We start from the raw sequence: 23,952 nt of genomic DNA on the forward strand, positions 1-23,952 counted from the left end.
CTCCTGAACATATTTTTGTAGCTTTCTAAGTTCACAGTGATTGTTATAGTTTGTTTTTTTCATCATGTCCTGCCTCTGAGTGTTATTAGCATTACAATTTTATTAATTATCCTTTTGCCTCCTTTTCTAACAGGAGTACAAGAGTCTGGTTTTTGTTTGCCGAATTAGATATCTTGATAAACTGCATGTTTATGTGCTGAGACTGTGACGACCTGTTCTGCACCAAGGTCTGGAATGTGGATGAGGTGAGAAAGAAGGTGTAGGGCACTTTCTGCAGCTCAGTATGAAAGACCTGACAACAAATGGCTTAATAAAATAGCTGCTTTAAGAAGACAGAATAAAACCAGGAATATAAGTAGGGAGTAAACCTTTTGTCCCTTCAGATGCTGAGAAGCACATATGCACACAGCATCAGGTGGACCCAGGACAGACTTTGGCACAATATGCTAGGCAGATTCCATCTGTGAACAGAAGTTCCACCTCTTTGGTCCTTCAAGATACTTAATAATGTTCTTACAAGCAAGCAACTCTACTCCTGAAGGTTATTGAGGTGAGAACTTCCAGCTGCACTGTTGGACATGGGCAAGGATGTGCAGGTGGAGCAGGAGCTGCCTGTGGAATCCTCTGCTGTAGCCAGACCCTGCAGACATGGGACACACAGAGCACGGCACAGCCTGAGGGCCACACAGGTGTGCACAGCTCAGCACAGCCTGCAGGCCGTGCTGGGTGTGCAGATAAGCACAGTGCAGCTGTGTGCCTGCTCATACAAGCTGTGATGTGCATCATCAACTCTTCTACCTAAAGCAAGTGGTTTCCCAGGCAGAGTAAACACGCCCACTGATCAAAGTGTTACCAGCACTTGTTTGTTTTTCCTGCTCTGCTTTCACTCATGTATTTGCATTCATACTTGATTCATACCAGTCCCGATATTTCTGTTTCTCTGCAATGCTACTTTTGTATGTTGCTCCTGGAAGTATAGTAGAAAATTCTATCTCTTTCACTCAGTGCTTTTTTCCTGCTTTGAATCAAAAAGGTAAGATATCATGAGTTTAGCCTCTGAAGTGTTTTACTTTAAAAAATACCTATTTATGAAACTAGTTCTACTTTAAATTAAAAATTACTAGAATACAAAATAAGAAGCTGCATCAATCAGTGCACTCATCTTTCCTTCTTGCTATCAGAAGAAGCACAAGACTGGGTTATCAGACTGGTGGCCATGACACACAGTGCTCTGATCTTTTTTACAAAATACTATTCTGGACATGAACTGACAGAGGTGTTCTGAGAGTTATTATGTAACCTGAGAATTTTTTTGAGTCACTTCTGGGTGTAGTTCAATATATGAAGAATGACAGGGCCAAATATAGTGGCTTTATTGCAGACTTTTTTTTTAGGAAAAAAGGTAGACCATGTTACATACTGTAAAACTTTGCCAAATAATTTTCAGAGATTTGTCTCTATCATTCATGATGCCTTTTTTTTTAACCTTATATTTTATTTTGGTTTTTTTGCTTAGCACTTTTCTGTTTTACCCAACTGGTAGATCAATAGTGCTTTGAAAAAATATTTTCCATTTATACTTAATAAAACAAATCAGTATTAAGCCAATTATCTATGAAACATTAGGTTACAGGGGATTGTAACAATTCATAGAACCAGAGCTTTGGAAACTGAGTTATAGAGCTCAGTTGAGATGGTAGCTGCTAAATCACAGCTTTGAGTATATTGTAGTCAACTGCCTTAGGGATTTTGATGTCCTTAGAAACCTGAAGAAGTTGCCCCTTTGATTCCAATTATTTTCACATCTCTTTGCCATGTGAGAAAAATTAAATCTTCTGGCTCATATTAGAAGATTTCTGCTGTAACAAGAGTGTAGGAGCATATTGAATGAATTTCCAATGTTGAAATGTTTTTTGTTTGATAATTTATTGCTAATGGGTGGGTTACTGTTGATGTTTGTGGGTTTTTTCCCTTGTGGCACATTATTTTCCTTCTGCATCGCTGTGATGCAATCTTCTCCTGAATAGGATATATATCCAATATAAAAGTATAAAGCTGACAAAATACATCATGTTTGCTCTGAGTAACTCAACTGACATGATTTTAGTGATCATTCAACCATGAGCATTTAAATGTGATCTGAGACTATTCTAGGAGAAGCCTCATCTCCAGTGTAGCATGTGACATGACTTGTATGGCTGCTCCACATGCACACATACACAAAACACACAAAACAAAACCCAAGCAGCCTCCCCACCCCTACCCCCACCCCCCCCAAAAAAGCAAGGACCTCAGGAGTTGAGGCTTTGAATGTCCTCTAGCAATGCAGGTCTGATTTAACCCCATTTTAATGCCTGAGTTCTTTTCCCCCTTATACCAACTTGCTGTTGTTCACTGCAAGAGTTTTATATTCTGTAAGCAGAAGTAGCAGAGTGCATTTTCCTGTCCCAGGTATTCCTATTCCTATTAGCCTGACAGAAAATAATCTACCAGTAGCAGTACATTTACGCATCAAGAGTATAAAATTTGCTGTTTGACATGTGGACAAATACTCTACTCAGACATCCTGTTCCAGTGGTGATAGAAGTGGAAGAAGTCTAATCTAAACACCTGAATACAAGGATAACTTAATCAGCTTCAGCAAAATTTGACAGAGCATTCACCTGTGTCTTTTAGTGTGGAAAGAACCGTCTCCAGTTGCATTGGTTAATAGAAAACATTGTTGTATTAATTGTAATTATTTACTAGAAAATACTCTGATTTTACTCTAGTTGACGGTTTGCTTCATGTTTTGTAGTTGCTTGGGTTTTATTTGCAGTAGATGAAGACTTAAATTATGAGTGGGACTCAGCTATTCAAACACTTCTAAGGAAGAAGTGCCAAGTGGCCAAATAGGACATGAGACCTAAATGAAAAACAACTCAGAATTTGAGAATCCTTTTTGTATTTGACCCTTTGCTTCATGTTGAACCACATTCCTAAGCAGTACTGAACAGACTGCTTAGATGTGTTTTTTTTTTCATTTATTCGGGCTTTAATCTGAGTTTTCCAATTTTTTAAAGTAACAGTAACTGAGAAAGTAAGGGAATTGCAAATCAAATGCCATCTCCTTTTATGCTAATGGTAAAGGTCTTAAATTTATTTGGGCTAGAACTTCACATGTTGAGTTTAGGTTAAACTTCAATATATCCATATCTGGTGCCAGTACATATTTACTCTGATCAGATGAGCTCTGATAAAGATCTGTTTGTCTTAACACCAGTAGAAAAAAAAAAAGTATCACAACTAAGTCTGTTAGATAGGTTCATGTTATTTTCTCTAGACAAGAAATAAGATGATGTGGTAGATGCTAGGATAAAAATCACTTAGTTTTAACACAAATCTACATCTCTTATCAATTCATTTGCCAATCAATGAACACTTGTCAACAGTTGTCTGTTAAAAATGTCACAGTAAAAGAATTCTTACTTTCGCACAAAGAAAATACTAGTGGAATCTAGTGCCAGGGGCAGTCAGCAACATTTGAGATGAACAAATAGCTGACTTTGAGCAATGCTTCATATATTTTGTTATTTGCTGACACAAAGTAATTAAAGCTAAACTGAACAAAAAAAATACCCAGTGTCTCAGATTCCAGCAGCTAACTGCTGCAAGTACCTCTTCAGGAAGCTTCTGTTCTGTAGTCAATCTTGCTAAAGTTTTCCTCTTTCATTTTGATCTTCCCAGCTTTCCCTGAAGTATTTGAGAATGTAGGTCACCTAAGGCAAAGCAGTGCTGAAAAAGCCTTGCACTAAAGAAACAGCATGGCCATTTCTATATATATTCCGTCAAGCTTTTTTACCGTTTTAACTGCAATGCTGAATCTTAGATATTAGGCTTCATTGAAGCTTACCCTCTCTGTGTTCTGAGGTCCACCTCCTAGCCATGTCCTCTCCTGTCAGAAAGAGAAGTGTGATTTATATCCCCTCCTAAGAGTATTTTAGGAGCTGGCTCTGAAAAAGTGCTACACTAATAAAGAGTGAAATGGGGACTATACATGATAAATTGAATAAACTACCAAAAAGGGAAAACAAAATATTTTTCAATGATTAACTAAGGAAGAAAGAAACCAGAGAATTAATAAGGCTTCAGCAGGTACTTTAGTCTTTGTCCATTATATGAAATTATATGGAATACAGATATTTAGAAATGGCTCAGTGGTATGGGCTTTTGAATGAGTTGTCTTTAACTACAAAGTCAGTGGCTTTAACTAGAGTCACTTCACATTGAGTTAAGATATTCTGTGGTTGAGGGACCTGTCTCATCATAACCTTTACACCCCTGAATGCTTCCCTTATAAGACTTTTTTTTCCTTTAAAGTAATGACTTTGTGTTATAATATTTTATGTTGCTCAGATTCCCTGCTGCAAAATGGACTATGCCAAATTTATGTGAGCAAAACAGGTGCGGAGGGAAACTGAGAAGGTTGATAGCTTCTCCAGGGAAAGCCTGTACAAAGTACGCTACTGGAATCCATGTTTCTTAAATCATGATACAAAGCACTGGATGTGCTGCAAAGTTTATCCTTTCCTACAGCTGTTTCACACTGTCCTACTTTTTTTTAGTTTTCACTTTTTGAAAGGGCATTGGGGAAGAGAATGGAATAGAAGTTGGAATAGCATTCCATCTGAGAGAAAGATCATGTGATGAATTCTCCCAAAAAGTGTTTATGTGCAACAGAGAAGACTGAGTGAGAAAGTGTTTCAAACTTTACAGTTTCTGAAGCTCTGATTGGAATTTAACTTTTCATTACATTTTTTGATGGAAGGCTTGGCAATGAAAATTTTATCATGGTCATTCATTTGCAGGATTATGCTCTGTACTCTTAGAGTGAACAAGTTATTTCATTAATCCATGTGCACATCTGCAATCTGGCTTCCATATCTGCATGGTTTTATCAATAATTTATATTTCAGTAAAAGTGATGAGCAATCCTGATTCCTCAAATATAATCAGATTAACTTCTATACAAAGTTACAGGACTGCATATAGCAAAATACAGAATGTCCTAAGTCAAACTTTCTGTGTATGAGAATGATTCTTTATGCTTGGCTACCAATTTGAACTTCTGCCACACTGTTCATGTAATTAAATATTTCTTGCAATTTCATATATTTAGAAATATATTTATACTGCTAGTGATATCTGGCAGGGAGCTAGTTTTGTCCTTCTGTAAAGTGACTATGACTGTACATGTAGCTGTACATAAATTGACAATACGTATGTTGCACTTAGATATACAAATGACAATATTTATTAATATTTATTACTATTGGTATAACTTGGAAAGCCATACATGATTTTCACAAGATGGAGAGAGTAGGCTTGATGGATTTTTAGTTTCTGTAACTATTCCAAGAAGTGGTTAAAACAAGGAAAAAACTGAACAACCTCTATTTTTCCAAATGAAGTGACTACTAGGCATTTAAGAATTATTCCATAATTTTGATGGAAGTTTCAACCTAATTAATGCTCTTTGATTCACACAAATTTCTGATTAAAACTTATCAATTTGAAATTTACAAGTGAACTAAAGTGACCTAGTATAATAATGATGTGATCTTGGTGATACATTTCCCTACCCAGGCCTTGATGGCTCAAGAAATCCTTTTATTTACTCTTTAGTAGTTCTGACTCAAGACACGATGTGTCTTCTGATTCACTGAGAAACATAAGATTTATGTTATCTACCATTTTGTCAGCATTAGATCTCATGTCTTTCAATCTGGGAACTAATGTTGGCCACAAAGTTTTCCAGCTCTGGTGGAACTGGCTTAATATATTAGCAAAGGACCCGTCTAAGCAGGAAAGAATTCTGTGTCTTGTGGAGAACCAGCAAGGAAGGAAGAAAGAGAAAAAAAAAATTAAAATAACAAAACCTTTGAACAGAATTTGGATGAGGATAGACATATAAATAACAGAAATGGGCAATAAGTATAGAACCTTGAAAAGGAGCTGTGTCAAATGCACAAAAGAAATCTGCATCTCTCCCAGGAGACTTTGTCTTGAAACAGAAGTGGCATGTTAGTTGATGGAGAGGATGAAGTAGGGAAATAAGTACAGTTTTATTTTGAATAGATTTGTGTTCTTCTTGCAGTGCTAATTAAAATCAGTAATATTCTTGAATTCAACATGAAATCTGGTTGTGCTTACTGCATAGCTCTGGAAAAGGAAAACGTAGAGCAAGTTTTCTACACTCTGTAGAAAGATGTCAGTTGCCATCAGACCGGAGGCAAGACAGTTCATCCTTAAACTGCAGCTTTTAGGAATTTTGTACTCTGAAAGTTCCAGTGGGACCCAGGTTATAAGCAATGCCTGCACTCTGCTCCATTCTTGGGTTCTAAGGATGTGTACTCCTGCTGCAGTAGCTTGGGGGTGTTTAACAGAGTGTGTCATAGACAATGACATTCGATCAGTCATTTAGTCCATTTAGAAGAACAAAGAAGAATTTAAAATGCTAGGTCACACTAAAAAATCATCAGGTCAGATCTCATGGGAACCCACACAATTTGCCTGTGCCAAGAAGAAAAGATGGTATCCTTCATCCACAGCAACAGCCTACAAATACAGCTGTACTAACCTCCTGGGAAATGCAGCTAATCTTAGGACAAGACAGTGAGATCTCCAGGTTGTGGTCAAGGGTCTTTTCTCTTGTGAGAGAATAGACTTCCTGAGTAGACCGGGATAATCAAGGGTTGGACTACTCTCTGGATTTTCTGCAAGGCCCTGTTCTGTGGCAGAGCACTACTATCTCATCAGTGTACAACTGAATAGATTCTTCTCTGGTCTGAGAAAAATCACTCTTTGTGCAAGGATGAGAGAGGGCTTCTGGGAACTCTCAGGAATTATTCATAACAGTGTAATTATATTATGTAACATAAGTGTACTGAGTGCTGTAGAAATCCACAACATACATGTTGGCATTCACATTATTTCATTTTCCGAAAAATGTCCAAGGCACACATAGGACCCAATGACAGCATTCAGGAGCTAAAAAGCTAAAATGAGCTAATGAGCTAAAAATTCAAATAAATGTAGACAAAGAAGAACTGTCAATTTGCTTTAAAATATGGAAGAAGATAATTTTCATACAGGAGAAAGATGAACGCAAAGTCACATTACTTTTTTAAGATAGTGTGATAATATGTTGGGTTGACCTTGGCTAGCCTACAAGGTGCCCACCAATCCCACTATCACTTCCCTGCCTCAACAGTAGATGTGACAGAAGGCTCATGGGTCAAGATAAGGCCAAGGATATGACTCAGTAATAACTGTCATGGGCAAAACAGACGCAGTGTGGGGAAAATAATTTAATTTATTGCAAATCAAAAGTAGGATAATATGGAATAAATCTTAAAACATATTGCTTCCACTGTTCCTTCCTTCCAGGGCTCAACTTCACTCTTGACTTCTTTATTTCCTCCTCCTGAACAATGCTGGGGGATGGGGAATAGGGATTCAGGTCAGTTCATAATGCTTTGTCTCTTCCTCCTCATGCCCTTCCCCCTGCATGGGGTGCCTCCCATGGGAGACAGTCTTTCAAAAATACACAACACAGGTCCTTCCCATGGGCTGCAATTCTTAATGAACTGCTCCAATGCGGGTCTTTTCCACAGGGTGGAGTCCTTCAGGAACAGACTGCTCCAGTGTGGGTTCCCAGGTGGGGTTACAGGTCCTGCCAGAAAACCTGCTTCATCATGGACTCCTCTCCATGCAGTCACAGGTGCTGTCAGAGGCCAGCTCAGGGATGGGCTTTTTCTACCTTCAGGGTGCATCCACCTGCTTGGACATAGGATCCTCCACAGGCTGCAGGGTGGATGTCTGCTCCATAGGCTGCATGGCCACAGCTGCCTTACCATGGGCTACACCACAGGCTGCAGGGAAATCTCTCCTCCAGTGTCTGGAGCACCTCCTCCTGCTCCTTCTTCTCCTGCAGACCTTGGGGTCTGAATAGTTTTCTGGTCCATTCTCTCACCCATCGGCTGCTGTTGTGCAGCATTTTTTCCCCTTTGTTAAATACACTGTCACTGTGTGTTGCCACCAGGCTCAGCTTTGGCCAGAAGCGGGTCCATCAGAGCCAGCTGGAGCTGACTCCTCCTGACACAGGGGCAGCTTTCTGGTATCTTCTCATAGAAACCACCCCTGTAGCCTGCTTGCTACCAAAACCTTGTCATCTAATCCAAATACAGATAATCAAAAAATGGATTTTTGTGATTTTATACTAGAATTTTCTAAAAATTGGTTTGGGAGGTAGAAGACAAGCATCTTGAACAACACCACTTGAAAGAACGAAATAAAGGGACCAACATTTTGTTTCATCCCTATCCTTGCCACTTGAGAGGGAGGTACCTGATAGACTGTGAACTGAAGGGTGAGAAGGAGGCCGATGTGGATTAGGTTGGCAGAACATATATGCCCTGAGGTATTACTGATTTATTTTTGTGACTCATTTATCTTTGACAAACTTCATGATGCCACATTTTCAACAGTATGACTTCAGGACTAGGAACTAAATTACTAAATTCAATTAAATTAAATTGCTAAATTAAATCTCTAAAACCCTATCCATCTGAGAATATATGAAATGTTGTTAGATTCTTTGGTAAAAATTCATCTCCATGCTCTAAATTTGGCACAGAACAACAATATCAAGCAGGGGAATCTTCATCTTTATGGGGAGTCTCAGGAGTGTCACAAAAGAGAACTGATGGTCATCATTCAGGTCTGAAACACACAACATGAGTCTGGAAAGGCTCTCTAGACAAACTTCAGGGTTGAAGTCAGGGCTACTATTAAGGCTGTTTGGGTTTTGCCTTTTTTTCTTTTATATGTTCTTGATATTCTTCACACGTATATTTGTAACTCTGTCACCTATAGTATTAGTAGCTAGTTTTCCCAGTAATTTTCCATGATACTTCCCTAAGCAGAAAGACAACAAAATTTCCAGACCTCCAACCTCTGGGGGCTGCAAGGCTCCATGCCATCTTAGTTCTTCCTGGGAACCAAGGCTGAGAACAACTCTTCGAGATACATTTCATGGACAAAGTACAGGGAATTGCATCACCACTGGTCCTCCTAATTGTTGCTTTTTATCAGTTATGCTAATTTCCTAAAACCTATAAAAATGTACTCACTCCTGCGTGGGGGGGGGAAGGGCTTTTGTGGGCATCTTTCCAGAACTGCCTCTGTGGGCCTTAAAATAAAGATCGCCTTTTACATTTCCTCCTTACTAAAATCATCTTGAGTTTCATTTCCAGGTTGGGCAAAAGGCAACACTATCTAGAGGGTATAACACATACTGTGAGATGCAGGGAACTAGGAATGGAATGGAATGGAATGGAATGGAATGGAATGGAATGGAATGGAATGGAATGGAATGGAATGGAATGGAATGGAATGGAATAGAATAGAATAGAATAGAATAGAATAGAATAGAATAGAATAGAATAGAGAATAGAATGTTCATCAAGTCCAACTGCCTGATTGCCACAGGGCTGATTCAAAGTTGAAGCTTGTTTTTAAGGACATTTTCCAAATGCCTTACGGACTGATAGGCATGGGCCATCAACAACTTCTACAGAAGACCTGTTCCAGGGTATGACCATCCTCTTGGTAAAGAAATGGTTCCACGTAGCAAGTCTGAACCTCCCCTGACATTCAGGGAATCTTAGAATTGTACAAGACACCTTTTGGCTGGTGTAGGGGACAAAACTAAAGGCAGAGCAAGGGAGGGCTTATCTTGGCTTGGAGAAAATGGGTCATAGAGGGCTTGGAGGACAAAAGTAGCTGCCCATGTGTAAAGAGGTTTCTGGGCAGTATGCTTGTCTGGCCATGACCCACACCCGATGATCATCTGCCTTCTTCCTAAATTCCATTTCTAACTATTTTCCTAAATGGGTGAACTCTGTTCTGTGTGGATGTGATTGTATGGATGTCTAAGGGGCAGCAGTTGAAAGCGGACAAGGGATTATAGGGCTTGCAAATCAGCAGAGTCATCAGGCTGAAGAGAGTGGAGTGAGTAAAAGCAAGCACCAACAGCTGCACTGCAGATCAGGTGTTATACGGGTCCATGGTGCAAGCAATTGAACCAAGTGAGAGTGCAAATATCAAACCAAACTAGGCAGACAAGAGATTAAGAGGCTTGGGAAGGAAGTATGTCCCCTTCTCGGGAAGTAAGGTAGTAAGACAATTAGAGAAGGTGACTTCCAAAGGGGCCAAGAAGTCTATGCCAATTGATGGAGAGGATATAAAATCTGAAGGTCAGCTGAGAGACTGCATGTGTCTCTGTGTGTGTGTGTACCTGTGTGGGAGGAAGCTGGGGACAACAGAGATCCAGGCTGGAAGGAGGGCCTATCTAAGATATTGGGTAGTATTTGCTCAGGAGAGATCTACAGTGTGCATGTTTATGTGCTGCTGTGAGGCAGGAAATCTGTACCAGCAGCTAGAGTGGGACGGTGGGATCTGGGGAATAGTATGTCCAGATGCCAGTAAATGGGTGACCCGGGATCTACAGCCAGTTACTGGACAGACTGCGTGTCTAAGCCCAGCTACTGAAAGAACCCTGGTGCATGTGAAAGAGGAGGTCTGTATGAGCCCTTGCAGAGGGGTTCATCTGTGAAGGGTACAGCAGCTGAGAAGACTGGAGATCCAGGTACTGCAGATCATGGTGTGTGTCTGTGGTTGATGAGTGGGATTGCAAGTCTTAGGAGCTCATATGTCCAGGGTACAGCAGTGGGGCACATTGTGGATCCACAGGTGGACTAAGGTGAGTGACTGGAGGAATTCGCATTATACATATGCATAGATTTCCTAATGGTACACTTTCATCCTGATTAGCCAAAGGGCAACAAGATGAGGCCATTGGTGCTGTTCTTGCTTGTGTGAGTGCCGAGTGTTTCTGGCTGTATTGATCTGTCCATGTGCATACGCACATATGTATTGCAGGATTGGGTTTGTATTTCTGTGCCTACCAAAAACGTGCTTAGTTTCACTACTGAGTAATAACACAGGCTGGAAGATGAAGGCGTTTTGAGCCCTGGGGAGAAGGACTTGGAGATGTTTGCAGATGACATTGATTTTGCTTAAGAGCAAAAGAGCAAGTTGTGAGAGATCACAACTTCATTTGCCCTGCACTACCACAAAACCTTCACTCATACCACAGCCAAACTCAATCCTAACATGAAGGTTCCTTTAAAGTCCCTTTATGACATTCTGGGTAATTTCAATAATTGCCTTAAATTACCGAAATCAAAATTTATAAGCTAATTTTATAATAGTTTGTAAACTATTGTGTATCTTGGGCAATTATAGGTATATAACCAATCTAAAAATAGCCACATATATCCCTTGCATTTCAATACTGAGAATCCATTGCACATTAGCATTTCACTCTCCTCCCTCCCAACTGCAGGTAGATTGCTTTAATTTCATTCTAGCACAGCAACAATGAAGTTACAGTCCACCAAGCTCTGAGGGGTCATTGACTCTGGTTATAAATTCACAAATGAGGGTGCATAAAGCTGACTAGATTCCTGCTGACTCCTGGACTCTAGACCTGGACCTAGAGTGTCTGCACTCTAGGATTTTGGATGGGATTGCTCTAGAGTAGGTTTGTGACTGCGCTTCTCCACTGTGCGGCCTCAAGCTGCTCCTGGACGAGAGGCAAGCTAAGGGAAGGTGGGGCTTTTACTGAATGCCCGCTGCACCACACAGCCCAGTCTTCCACATTTACGTCGACGATCCCAGCTTCAAGTACAGCCGAGCGGCCATCCAGACCCAAACCTGCCAGAGCGCGGCACGACACAGAGGACACTGGTACCCCTCGGTGTGTCGGAAGGGGGAGGCACAGGATGCGCGAGCAGGGCGAGGCTCCACCTGCCGCCGCGCACCTGCCGCCGCGCTCCGGGCTGCGGGGCAAATCGGGACAACGGGAGAAACGGCGATAACGGGGGAAACGGAGCCGGCCGGAGCGCAGCCCCACCACCGCGCCATGTAAGGCAGCGGTGGCCGCGCGGCCCCTCAGCGGGCGCGGGGGCGGGGCGCGGCCCTGGCCGGACGGCGCGTGCCGCCTATGGGCGCTAGCGGCGGGCGGGCGGTGCCGCGCGCCCGCCAGTGGCCGTGCGGGGTGGGCGGAGCCGCTGCAACGGCTGCGGTTGCTGACAACACCCGCGGCTGCTCCCGCGCGCCCCGGACGGAGCCCGGCCAGCCTCGCCAGACCTGCCGCCTTCCACAGCCGGGGTGAGTGTGCGGACGCCGCTCCCGAGCCGGGCCGGGATAGCACCGCTCCGCCGGGGGTGGGTGGGGTGTGTGTCGTGTGCCATACCCGCTCCCTCCTTCCCATCGCGCCGCTAATCGATCGCCGCTCGGCTGCCGAAGGCGCGAGGGGAGGGGGCGCTGCCGGCGGTCTGGTGGCTCCGGTGCCCCCTCCCGGTGCCAGCCCCCGCTGGAGGGGCGCCCGAACCCAGCCCGGCGCGGCCGCTGCCGTCGTTATGTAACGCCCGAGGGGGGCTGCGGGTGGCGCCCCCGCGTCCCTCCTTGGGGTTTGTCTCCATGCTGTCCCCCGACGTTCTGGGCTCTCCTCCGGGAATCGGGGACAAGCGACCGGCGGGGAACGGGGCTCGGCGCGAAGCTGCGTGACTTTGCCTGCTGTAGGCATGGCTCAGCAGCCGCATCTCCCGATTGCCATCGAGGAGGGACGCGTGGCATTAGCCAGCGTGGGACCCAGGCGGCTTCCCGGCTCCCGGCGGCAGCAGGTCCGTAGCTGGGCGATGCTGGAGGCTGGCTGCGGGCGGCTGGCTAGCCCCGCGCTGCGCCCGCGGGCGGCTCCCGGAGGAGTCGGGAAGGAGCCACCTTGCGCGCACACACCAAATGCTCCGCAGTCAACAAAAAAGCGTCTGCCGCCCCAGCTGCTGCTGCTGCTTCATGCGCTCGTGTAGAGGCAGCGGTCCCCTTTTATGGAGACCGATGCGGAGACGCTATTTGCCGGATTTTATTTATTTTTTTTTTTCTTGAAATCCCCAAGCGGTAGCTGGAGGGGCTTCGTCTTCGAGAGCCGCTGCTGTATAGCGTCCTCCACAAAACCAGCATCAGGTGTGGGGTGATACCCTCCGCCTGCGGGGTGATACCTGTAGTTATACAGCCATGTACTCCGGGGTGGAAAACAAGGATGAGACAGAATCCTGTGAATGAATCTGTAACCCTGGCTAGCTCGTTTGAAAATAAATACAACCCCTCCTCCGCCAGATCACCAGCGGTTGCAATTATTTCTCCAGTCCTGGGTAAAAGCTCTTGTACATAGGTGAAGTTATTCTACGGCGAAGTCTGGTGTATGCTGCAATGTGCTGAACGCACATGTGAATAGCATCTTAAACGCTGACAGCTTCGAATCATGTAGGAGATACTGCTGACAACCAGTTTCCCTCTTCATGGTTTGCAGGCTCTACATGGGCAGGTTTGGGAGGGGACGAATTTTTTCGGATTTTACAGAGGGTTGCATAACTCCTCATGTTAATTTGAAAAGAAGAGGAGGAGCAAATCGAAGCCCCAGCCTGAAATGAAACACATGATGTGAGACTGTCTTTTACTGTGCTGTCTGACTGTTTGCTCCGTTTGCATCGTTAAATAACATGCTTTAGATGGGTTGGAAAGGATTAGCATAATAAAACATTGAGGTTTGGGGTTTTTTTTTCCTCTAGTGCTGTGAAAACTTTGGGAAAAACCAAAGAGATACCTGTACACTTTCATAATCTTAGGCTTAAAATAGCATCACTGCTTATCAAACCTATACAGCTTATTTTTAAAATGGCAATGGCCATTTTTTAAATCCTTTAGTGATGAGCCACTTCTTTATATTTTTAGAGACCCTATCACAACTCAACCTTTCATCTCCTAAATCCAAAATAAAATGCTGTTTTGAATGTCTTTATACGTTTCTGGGTCACAGTTAGATGCTTTTAAATAGTCCATTATTTGTAACTGCTGAAGTGTATGTCCAGTATTAAATTATAGTACAGTGTAGTGCTTAGCATGCCATGCAAGGATCAAATAGCAGATAAAATTCACATAGGAATCTCCTGCAGTGCCTGCACTTGACCCTTGTAAATCTAAGAAAAGATATTTATAAATGGGAATATACATCCAGAAAGTAGTTGTTTCTGTGTCATATTTAATCTGTGGCTTGACTGTGGTGAAAAATAATGTCTTTTAATGTAATTTTTATAGTAGATATATTCATTCCAGTAACTTTCTGGAGACAGCTGTGTGATATTTTTGCTTCTTGTATCTTGAGCTTAATTTGAAAAAATAAAGCTCTTTCAAGGAGTGAGACAGTCAGTTACGTCAATTTATGTTAATTATATTGTCATTATAGTTAGAAGCAATTAATTGTACTCAGTATATCTCAAAGTGCTTCAGAGAATAAGCCATACAATGTTTAACCTTGATAACTTGCTCTCTGATAAGCTAAAATACAGATTAAAATATCAGATATTTTTCTTGCTTTACACGCTTTGATTATATAAGTCTCTAGTGTGAGGATGTGACCATACTCACAAGCATCTCTCTATGTTTATATATTATTATATATATTTCATATATTACAGCAGGAACAGCCATTCTTTGGCATAGTCTGTCACTCAGTGGTGTCATGTCCTTTTTATTTGTGAATGCATACTGCTTGTAGGCTTGCATAAATGGAACGGATTCTCTTCAGCAAGCAACAAAATTTGGTTTTCTCTCTCCCTGAGAGACATTTTTATGCTGTGCCTAGCTGAAATTAAATGCAAGTATATAATTTCCACACCTACTGTTTCTCTGCTGTACTGGCATGACTATTGTGGGCATAAGTGTTTCAAGAAGTCTCTGCCAGTTAGTTGAAAGGAAATATTTTGCTTACTGTTTGCATTGCCATAGTGTCTGGAAGCTGTGGTCAGGGACCTTAACTAATGTGTCATGTCCAGTATAATGGAACAAAAACTGGGACATGGCCCCCTAAATATCATGATCCAAAATAAAGAACAAAGAACTATGAGTGGTGCAACAGAAAGAGAAATCAATCTGATGTTAAGAAGGATACATTGGTATGTGTGTACATTATCCAGCTGTGTACTTTCTCATTCTCGTGTAAGGGCAAAGGGAATTGTAGAACTTAATGTAAGACTTCCATTGTTCTCTGAGGGTTATCCTTGCGACATGTGAATGGCTTGGGTTTGGGGGATTTTGAAAAGTATCTAACTTGACTGAATGCTGAAAATTAAGGTAAAAAATCTACATCAACCCAATATGGAAAAATTTCTCTTCAGACTGCTTGATTTTTACAGTGTTTTATATTTAAGGTTATATTTAAAATTTTGAAAAGGAGTTTTCATTTCAAATTCCTTTAGTGATGAGCCACTTCTTTATATTTTTAGAGACCCTATCACAACTTAACCTTTCATATCCCAAATCCAAAATAAAATGCTGTTTTGAATGCTTTTATATGTTTCTGGATTACAGTTAGCTGTACAGGACAAAATGGTTTTTCCTGTATTTCATGCCCTTTCCTCAGTGTTTTCTATAAGCTGTTCTAGTTCTTTCTTCATCTCATCCCCCTCATGTGCCTACCCCCCCCCCCAAAAAAAAAAACAACATAATAATAGCTACACCTTCAGCTAAAAGACATTTCTGAGTGAATGCATCACTCTGCCCATCCCAAATTGCCCATACATAGAAGTACTGCAAGAATTTCCCATTTCATTGTAGAGTGGTTATTGGGATACTTTGGAATAGTGATGAAAAGAACTGTACATTGAAAATACCCCTATATAAAAATAGTCTTTAATACCCAGGGACTGTACATGTGTTACAGGACAAGTATGCATATCCTGCTCAGGTTTCAGGACACTCTTCCTGAGTGGGTGTTTATCTCAAGTGCTGACAGAGCAGAACAGACTGATTCTGTGCTACTCAGTTCTCTTGGCTCACAGGGGTATGTCCATTAAAACAGATGGGAAGTTTTTCTTTACTGTTAGTTTGTTATACGTGGTGGGTGGGCAACTCACTTTGCTGCTGTTAAGAGAGATTCTTAACTCTGTCAGGACTCTGAGGCAGCTGTGGAGAAGCTTAGGCTCTTACTCTTGCTAGTTGTCTTAAGGTTCCCTCTTTCCTCCTAACCCTTCTCCTGCCTTGGAGTGTTCTGGGTTTGTGGTACGAGTTTACCTTGTCCTTAATAGAAACCGAAGAGGTGGCAACCAAGAGTTTGCAGATCAAAAGTTCAGTGCATTATGTGGCTGATGAAAAGATAAATCTGCAGTGTTACTGTTTTAAATAATCATATGAAGTTAATTTTTGCTCAGTTTGGGTAAACTCTGGAATATGCTTCTGTGTAAGTGTTCATATATGGGGAGCATTTGACAAAATGGGCACAGAGAAACTTGAAATAAGAAAAAAATCAACAAGATAACAGTTTTTGCTTGAATCTCTGAGGGTTGCAGTCCTAGTTCAAATTCTTAAATGGTGTTTTATTGGATCAATACTAAGAAAATTCTTGCAGTAGTAGTGAAAATACTAAAAGGTCCTGCTCACAAATTTCTTTTTTCGTTATATGACACTGTCTATTTTTAATTTTAAAACAAACCTGGTTTGCCCTGTCTCTTCTGATTTGAGTATTGGAAGGAGTAGTACCCAAATATTTCATCTTGGAAGTGCTTACAGATGTGAAAGAACTTATTGATTTAGCAAAGGAAGTATTTCTCGTCTTATTTTGGACCAAGCTGTGGGTGACTGCAAAAAATCTGTACTTAAACGTTAGTTTATTTTCATGGATTCAGATAAAAGTGAAGTAGTGAAAAGTAGATTTTTAAGAACATAAAGGCTCTTTAGACAGTCTAACCTGATTCATATATCAGTTATATTGAGTTAGTTATCCAAGAGCAATAACCTACCTCTGTCTTTCAGAGATACTTGACTAAATATATCTTCTGTAGCAAAGAAGAATTCTGTAGTCTAATGTGCAGACATGAGGATATGAAGTATTTGCAGCTATTGGAAGTTACCTTTAGTACCCAGCATGGTTGATTGTCTCTTTATAAGGAAGTCATATTTCTAGTTTGCAATGGCATAGCCTGAATTTTCAGCTGTTGAGGTTTTTGATATCTTTGGCAGTAAAGAGCCATTTAGTAGGTGATTCAGTTTCTCTACAGAGGTATTTGGATCTCTCAAGAATTCCACCAATGTAATTTGTAAAGCATCTTATGGTAAAACCTCTTGTCTCCTGATTTTGCATCTCTTATATCATCTTCCTTCTTTGATCAGAGGTGGTACTTTGTAACTACTAAACCTTACAGTGCTTTCAAGTCTCTGTTAGCTCAGTTTTTCTTACATCTAATTCTGTCCCTGTCAATAGTTGATTCTCTAGATACTTTTACTTATGGGTGGTACTTTAATTCCCCCGTCTTACTGGAGTTTGAAGTGATCTTCCTGTACAATCTTTGATCCACTTTCATGGAGTAGATCTTCATTACTTGTGGCTTTTCCAGAAATATTTTGAAAGGGTTCTGTGGAAGTTCCAGGTGGAGTCTGCTCTGTGTGGGGTGGGTAGGAGGATACAATGTTATGGTGTATGAAGAAATGAGGCTAAGCGAGCTCTACAATTGCAGTGGAACCTGTACTCAGCTAATTCTAAAGTGATGACAGGCCCAGCATGTTATTTGGAGCTGTAAATTAATTGTGTGACTAACTACTGTGGCAAGCAGCTGTTGTCTTCCACTCTTTTCAGATCTGGGATTCCAAGTCCTTTTTTGATATACCATGAAAAAATACCTCATCTAAACAGTTGAGTCTCCTCTTTTGTTGTGCTTTAGTTGGTGTCATATTCACTTTCTCCTGTGAAGACGATTCTAGACACTGGCTTATATCCTTGCCTGTGTATGAAATTGCAGAATGTTTGTGTCCAGATTATTCATCTACCAATGACAGCAGCCCGGCAGAGCTTAGGATGAGTATTTAGAAAGTGGAACTCTGGAACTCTCAAATGGAGTAGTGGCATAATAAAAATGGAGTAGTAGCATAATGAAAATAAGGGTTCACCAGTACATATTTATGTTGTGGATGCTTTATTTATGCTTTTACCTTCATAGTTAAAACCTTGTGTAAGGGACACAGTGGTATTACAGGATATTATAGAGGTAGTTAAGAGTTAGCTAGATGGAGAATTTTTGTGTACTTTTAAGTGTTGTCAGGTGAACATGTTTTTTAAAAGAAATAAGTTACACAAAACCTATTACTGATAAAGGTTTGTGTGTCTGTGTACAAGTGCTTTATTTATATAGAGGTGATGTGTATCAAGTGGTTCTTTGAAATGGAAGAGTGTAATTTACTAAGAACTAAGCTTAGTTTTGTATCTCAAGTGACATTGTAGAAGTAACTAGCTGAATAGAAATAGTTTTTAGAAGTACAGCAATAACAACAATTTGTCAGCAAAGTAATCTCTGTGCTTGATAATGTCTTTTCTAAGTTAGATCCTTTAATGGCATATGTGATGGCATATGTTCACAGTCTGAAATACTGTTTTGCTGAAGAGAAACATTGGACAGGTTAAGTAGGTACCTTTTCTGTTACTCTGTGTGTGTCCTGCTGAAGGTCTAAATGTATCTGCATGATCTGGCCAGCCTTGTCCTTGTTCATAGTGCTAAATTCACATATATATTGTTAGGAGAACTCGAGGTTCAACCACACAGTTCCTCATAAAGCCTGCAAAAGGATTTAATTTTCTTTAGGTAAGGATGGGTTTAACTTAGGTAGATAGAGTTAGCTTTACTTGTTTTGCAGTGGTCTTTGCTCATTTGCCTTCTGTGTTGTATGCTAGGGAGAATGGATGGCTCTTATTCACTTCAGCATCACATGTGGACAAATATAACCAGAGCAGATCTCTGAAAAGAAATGCCTTAACTCTGGTTCTTACAGGTAACTGTGAAGGAAACTTAAGGGAAACTTTAAGAGCAGTCTAAAGCATTGCTTTTTTATTAGGAGGATGTTGTATTTCTCCATCTGTTTATCCTTCCCTAAGCTTGAATGTTTATGCAAAAATATGGGAAAAAAATTCCATCTCCTGTACTTTATCTCTGCCGTTTTTATTTGGCATAAATAATTACAGAGAGAAAAAAAATGAGAGTTCCCTTTCATTGCAATTTTGTGAAGTCTTTATAACAAGGGGAAGATGGATCAAGTACTAAAAGAAACCAGATGCAGTCAGACAAATTCCAATGCCTTGCACAGTTCCACAATTCATTATGAATTCAATTAACTCATAAAAATAATACCTTCTGTGCTCATTGAAAAGTTGCTTTCTTTTTTACTTGAATTGGCTAGAAGGTCTTAAGAAATTTTGGATGGCAACTATTTGTAGTGCATTAGATAAGTTTATCCAACAGTACAGTAACAGATTTTGATAAAAATTGTGTCCTAAGCACCTGCATGCTTACCAACACCTGGTGGGTAGGAAGACTGAGGAGGAGAATGGAAGGTAAAAGCAGGTAACACTGAACATATGAAACTAGTTGCTTGGGACGTATGGTAGAAAGGGTTAAGAAATTAGGGAGGTATCAGGGCTAAGACTGACACCCTGAACAGATAGTGCATTTTAGTTTGTAGGAGTCTGAGGAATTTACACTGCATACTTTGGATGTTAGCTAGATGATGGCCTTGATGCTCAGTGTAAAACATAGCTTTGGGGTCTTGTGTTGTCATGTTGGCAGTTGCACTGGAGGTTGGTATTACATCTGAGGAATAAGGCTGGCCTGTGCAAAGGTGAGTGTTACAGGAAAGAGGAGACACTAGTAGTACCATTATTGCATTGCAGCTGTGCCATTGTGCTGTTGAATTCTGCAAATTCATCAATCTCAGCAGCCAGAGGCCTGCTTGGTTTTTGAATGATTCTGCTGTTAAAAAGTGTGAATTGGAAGTTTTCCTTAATTCATACTAGATATATGACCTCATTTTAGCAAATTCTTGGTTGATAAGTATTCTAAAGAATGAACAGTTTTAAAATACACTGCCTTTTCCATTAACATAAATGTATCTGAGGCTGTAATAATGCTGTAGTGTTCTAGTCTGCTATTCTGTCTTAGTTACACTCATATTCATTTCCATGGCAGTTGATGTTGTGAGATGACTTCCATTAAAACTGTGTTTTAACACTGTTTTAAACTTGCTGCAAATGAAAGTTCTTAGAGGTTAGCTAGACAAAGCAGATGAAAAAGTACATGAAAGTACATGAAAAAGTACGTAGCCAAAAAAAAAAGGCATTCAGATTTTTGTATCCTGCTGATATGCATATATATATGTTTGGGTGGGGTTTTTTTGAGGGGTTTTTTTGTGTGTGTTTGTTTGTTTGTTTTTCAAACTTTTTTTGATGTGAAGATCCTAAAGGGGTTTAATAGATTTGCAGCTACTGAGAATGTATCTTTATTTCCTTTATTAAGTCAGAGACTGTTAGTTTTTAGAGTAGTCATAACACTCATGTATCTGGCTTTAATAATTAGTGTAGAATATGGGTCCTGGGGTCCTCATGATGTTCTGAATACTGACAGCAAAACAGACATGTTTCTTCATCCCTGTCCTTTGGTTTCCCTATCTGTGGCTTGGCGGCGATGATAACTTGTGTTACAAGTACTAAGCTTTCTGATGAGCAAATAAGCCATGAATTAGTTGTCAGGAACAGGGCAGGGAAGGTGCTGTGGTGAATTCTGACCTGGTAGGATACATGTATATTGAAAGAGTTGCATCAGCTTCTGAAATTGTTAGAAAAAATACTCTGGGATTTAGTGTCTTCCTTGCTGTTGAGAGATGGATTACTTCTAAGAGCAAGTCCCACAAATCTAAATCAATGCTATACGAGAATTCCTGCAATTCCTCTTTTTGACACCTGGAGAGGGTGTGGATAAGTGAAAGAGTTTAAATTAATAGAAATCCTTCAGTTTGCAGTTGGTCAGTACTGAGGCTTTGGGTATTCACACAGCTCTAGAAATTGACAGCTGAGAGGATTGTATTAGTGGCTAGTCCCATTTTCAGTCTTTCTGCTGGCTCTTGAAATTGGTATGGTGTAATTGTGTACATACTAGACTTTTTGGATGGTGATGAAAGGCATTTCTTTTGTTAGCTGTAATTGTTGTAGTTGGCATCTACACAGCTCATGCGTTTTGAACCGTGGCTTAATTTTGTTTTACTGAATTTTAGATTTGGTGTTCTAGAGTAATCACTTTGTTTCATCTTTCACCTAACATCTTGCTATGTACCTGCCCCAAATTACTCCTAATCTTTGCTTCTAGCGGAGTCTACCTTTTGATTCCTTTGTCCAAAAGGAAAAAGGGTAAGGAAGACTCAAAACAGCATTTCATCTTGATTTTTTGTCACATAGGTTATTCTTTATTTCTGTTTGAGAGATCATTTCTTCAACATGACATGATCTCCTTCCATATCTCTAATCACTAAAAAAGTTTAAGTAGCTGACCTTGTTCAAAGTCTAATTTCATATCCTGTGTTGTGCAGTTCTTGCTCTTCTAATTATAGTCTATATATCTAATTATACCAATAAATATAGTTCTCTACAAACTGTGTTGTTTGTAGTGTTAAGAAAGAAAAGTTTAAATTGAGACTAGATATTTTTCATAAATCCAGGTAGCTTCTTTTTAATGTATTTCATGCTATTACATAGGATTTTAACAAGTAAACTGTAATTATGATTCAAGGAGTGCCCATTATAATATTTGGCAACCACCGCAGAGCCCTGGCTTTAATCTCTCCTTGACTTTCTGCTTTAGATGGTGAGGATTTATTTGAAATGAGTGTTTTGCATACCAGGTTTCACCGTTCAAAACTAAAGCCTTTTTTGTAGTGTGTCTGTCTGATCCATAACTACTCAAAACACCCCAATACAAAGTTCATTTATGAGTGAGTGAGAGAAATAAGTCTGGAAATATTTTTCTGAAGGCCAAATATATTCCTTTGAGCATTTTTCCTATAACGAGTTTATAAAGTTCAAATTTATTAGCTACTGAAAGTAAAAAAAATCTTTTCAGTAAAAGTCAGTAAGAAAAATCCTATCAATCCTTGATACAGCTATCATATTAAAGACTGTATAAGATAGTCAAACACAATTCTGCTGTGCTGTGCAAAGTTGAGTTATGGTCATAGGCAACAAAGCATTAAGCAAAATTGGTCAGCAAGGCACTGACACTGGCTAAGGAAAGATTTTGCTCAGATGATACTTTAAAATATAGGCATGCAGTTATATTTTCCAATTTCAGATGAGACAGAGTGGCACAGCTTGTAAACTGTGCTATTGTTGTATCTTTTGAAGATACTCGCTCTGAGTATAGCTTCTTAAAGCTAAGAGCAAGAAGGAGCAAATTCCTGAAAATTTCTTGGAAAGTTTATTTGCCATGAGATAAAATTACAAATTGATGCAAACTGTATATACCTTACCATGGCAAATTCCCACCTTCTCTGGTCCTATTTCTTGCATATGAGGGTAGCTTTGGTTTTTAATATCCTACACACACTTAGTGTGCTGATCTGTACTCTCTTTCTCTAGCCAGTTAGTATTAGCTTGGAAAATTTCTGGCTCTGTATTCCAGCTCCAGTTGATTGGAAATGGTACAAGCATGGAACAGACTTCTGCTTTTAGAAGTCAAGCTTCCTTGAATATAGAGGTATGATCATGATCTGATTTTTAATGAAATACTCTTTTGTATACATTGTGTTAATAGTATTTTTTGGTTTTTTCTTACATTCTTTCACTACTGTTTTGGTAGCAAAAGAATGTAGCCTGATGAAACAGAAGATTTGATCTAGACACATTTTGGTAAAAACGTATGCATCTATAATGTTTGTAGTAGCTTGCAATTTACTGTGCATGCTTTTGTTTTGGAGTTTCAGTGCTGGGATGCTTTCAGATAAGTTTTTTGAGGTAAAATTCCTCTTTGGACAGTAGGCACAATGCAAAGGAAATAGAAATGGGAATTGGTTACTTTTAAAACTTTTTAATGAACTTTACATTTTCAAACTCTTTTTTCCCCCTCTGTGCTTCTCTTTTTATTTCGTAGGTGCACATGCAATTCTCAGGCCATAGTTAGTAAATTTCTGTCATATTAATTTTAATTTAGCATTTTGGTTTGTCGGCCAAAACTTGTGCTGGCTGTGTAAACAAAACATAAGGATCCCAGTCTTAAGATACAACAAGGGACTTAAGCATTTACGTGAGTGTTTTAAAAAGAGGCAGTAGTGCTTTGGCCATGCTATGTTTGCTCAAGTGTGAAGGACAAATGTTCTTTTGGTATGTTTTTAGTTAAAAGATTATTTCTAATCAAAAAGCGTAACAATAACTGCTGCATAGCAATAGCTATGGTTAGTTCTGTTACAGTGTGCAGGAAAGGGTATGTCATAGTTGTTTAAGTGACAGAGTTTAAACAATATAGGAAGAGGTAGAATTTTAGAGCCCTTTCTCTTGCTGAGGCGTTTGCACTGATGTACAGTATATAAACCAAAAGAATTTCCTGTCTGATGAGAAAATAAAACCAAAACTAGAAATACCTATTAATCTCTGCATGTGTAAATGACATCCCACATACAGCTGGGACTTTAGAAGAAAGACCAGGTAAATATGATGGGCTTTCCAGCCCTTATCTAGCATTTGCCAGATTTCTGAACCATCTTTTTATGGGTTAAAACTTTGTAGCAGTACCACCAGTGTGACTGTGGCAACAGTCTGTGTGCAGCTGCTGGGGCAGGCAGGCAGTGTACCTTGTGCCTAGGTTTTTTAGTGCCTAGGCTTTTTTGTGCCTCTTATTTCTGCCATGCCAAGAGTGCATGGGCAGAAGACAAAGGTTTCTGTGACTTGCTTCTGGCACTTCAGGGTTTGTTTGTTTGTTTATATAAAGA

At 40.2% G+C, this 23,952-nt stretch overlaps 1 protein-coding gene across 4 annotated transcripts in view; it reads left to right on the top strand.

Moving 5' to 3' along the window:
- The first annotated feature begins 219 nt into the window (after positions 1-219).
- The window catches only part of TPPP (tubulin polymerization promoting protein), a 116,204-nt gene continuing 92,471 nt past the window's right edge, over positions 220-23,952 (top strand). For 2 of the 4 annotated variants that reach the window (XM_063404392.1, XM_063404402.1), the window contains exon 1: positions 11,973-12,276. In XM_063404392.1, coding sequence (XP_063260462.1) covers positions 12,110-12,276 — 167 coding nt within the window. In that variant the 5' untranslated portion in view covers positions 11,973-12,109. Of the gene's footprint in view, positions 246-11,971; positions 12,277-23,952 lie in introns of those variants that run through there. The other 2 variants (XM_063404411.1, XM_063404382.1) reach the window with 2 other exon arrangements.

The sequence above is a fragment of the Prinia subflava genome, chromosome 1 (assembly GCF_021018805.1).
Source record: "Prinia subflava isolate CZ2003 ecotype Zambia chromosome 1, Cam_Psub_1.2, whole genome shotgun sequence".
NCBI lineage: Eukaryota > Metazoa > Chordata > Aves > Passeriformes > Cisticolidae > Prinia > Prinia subflava.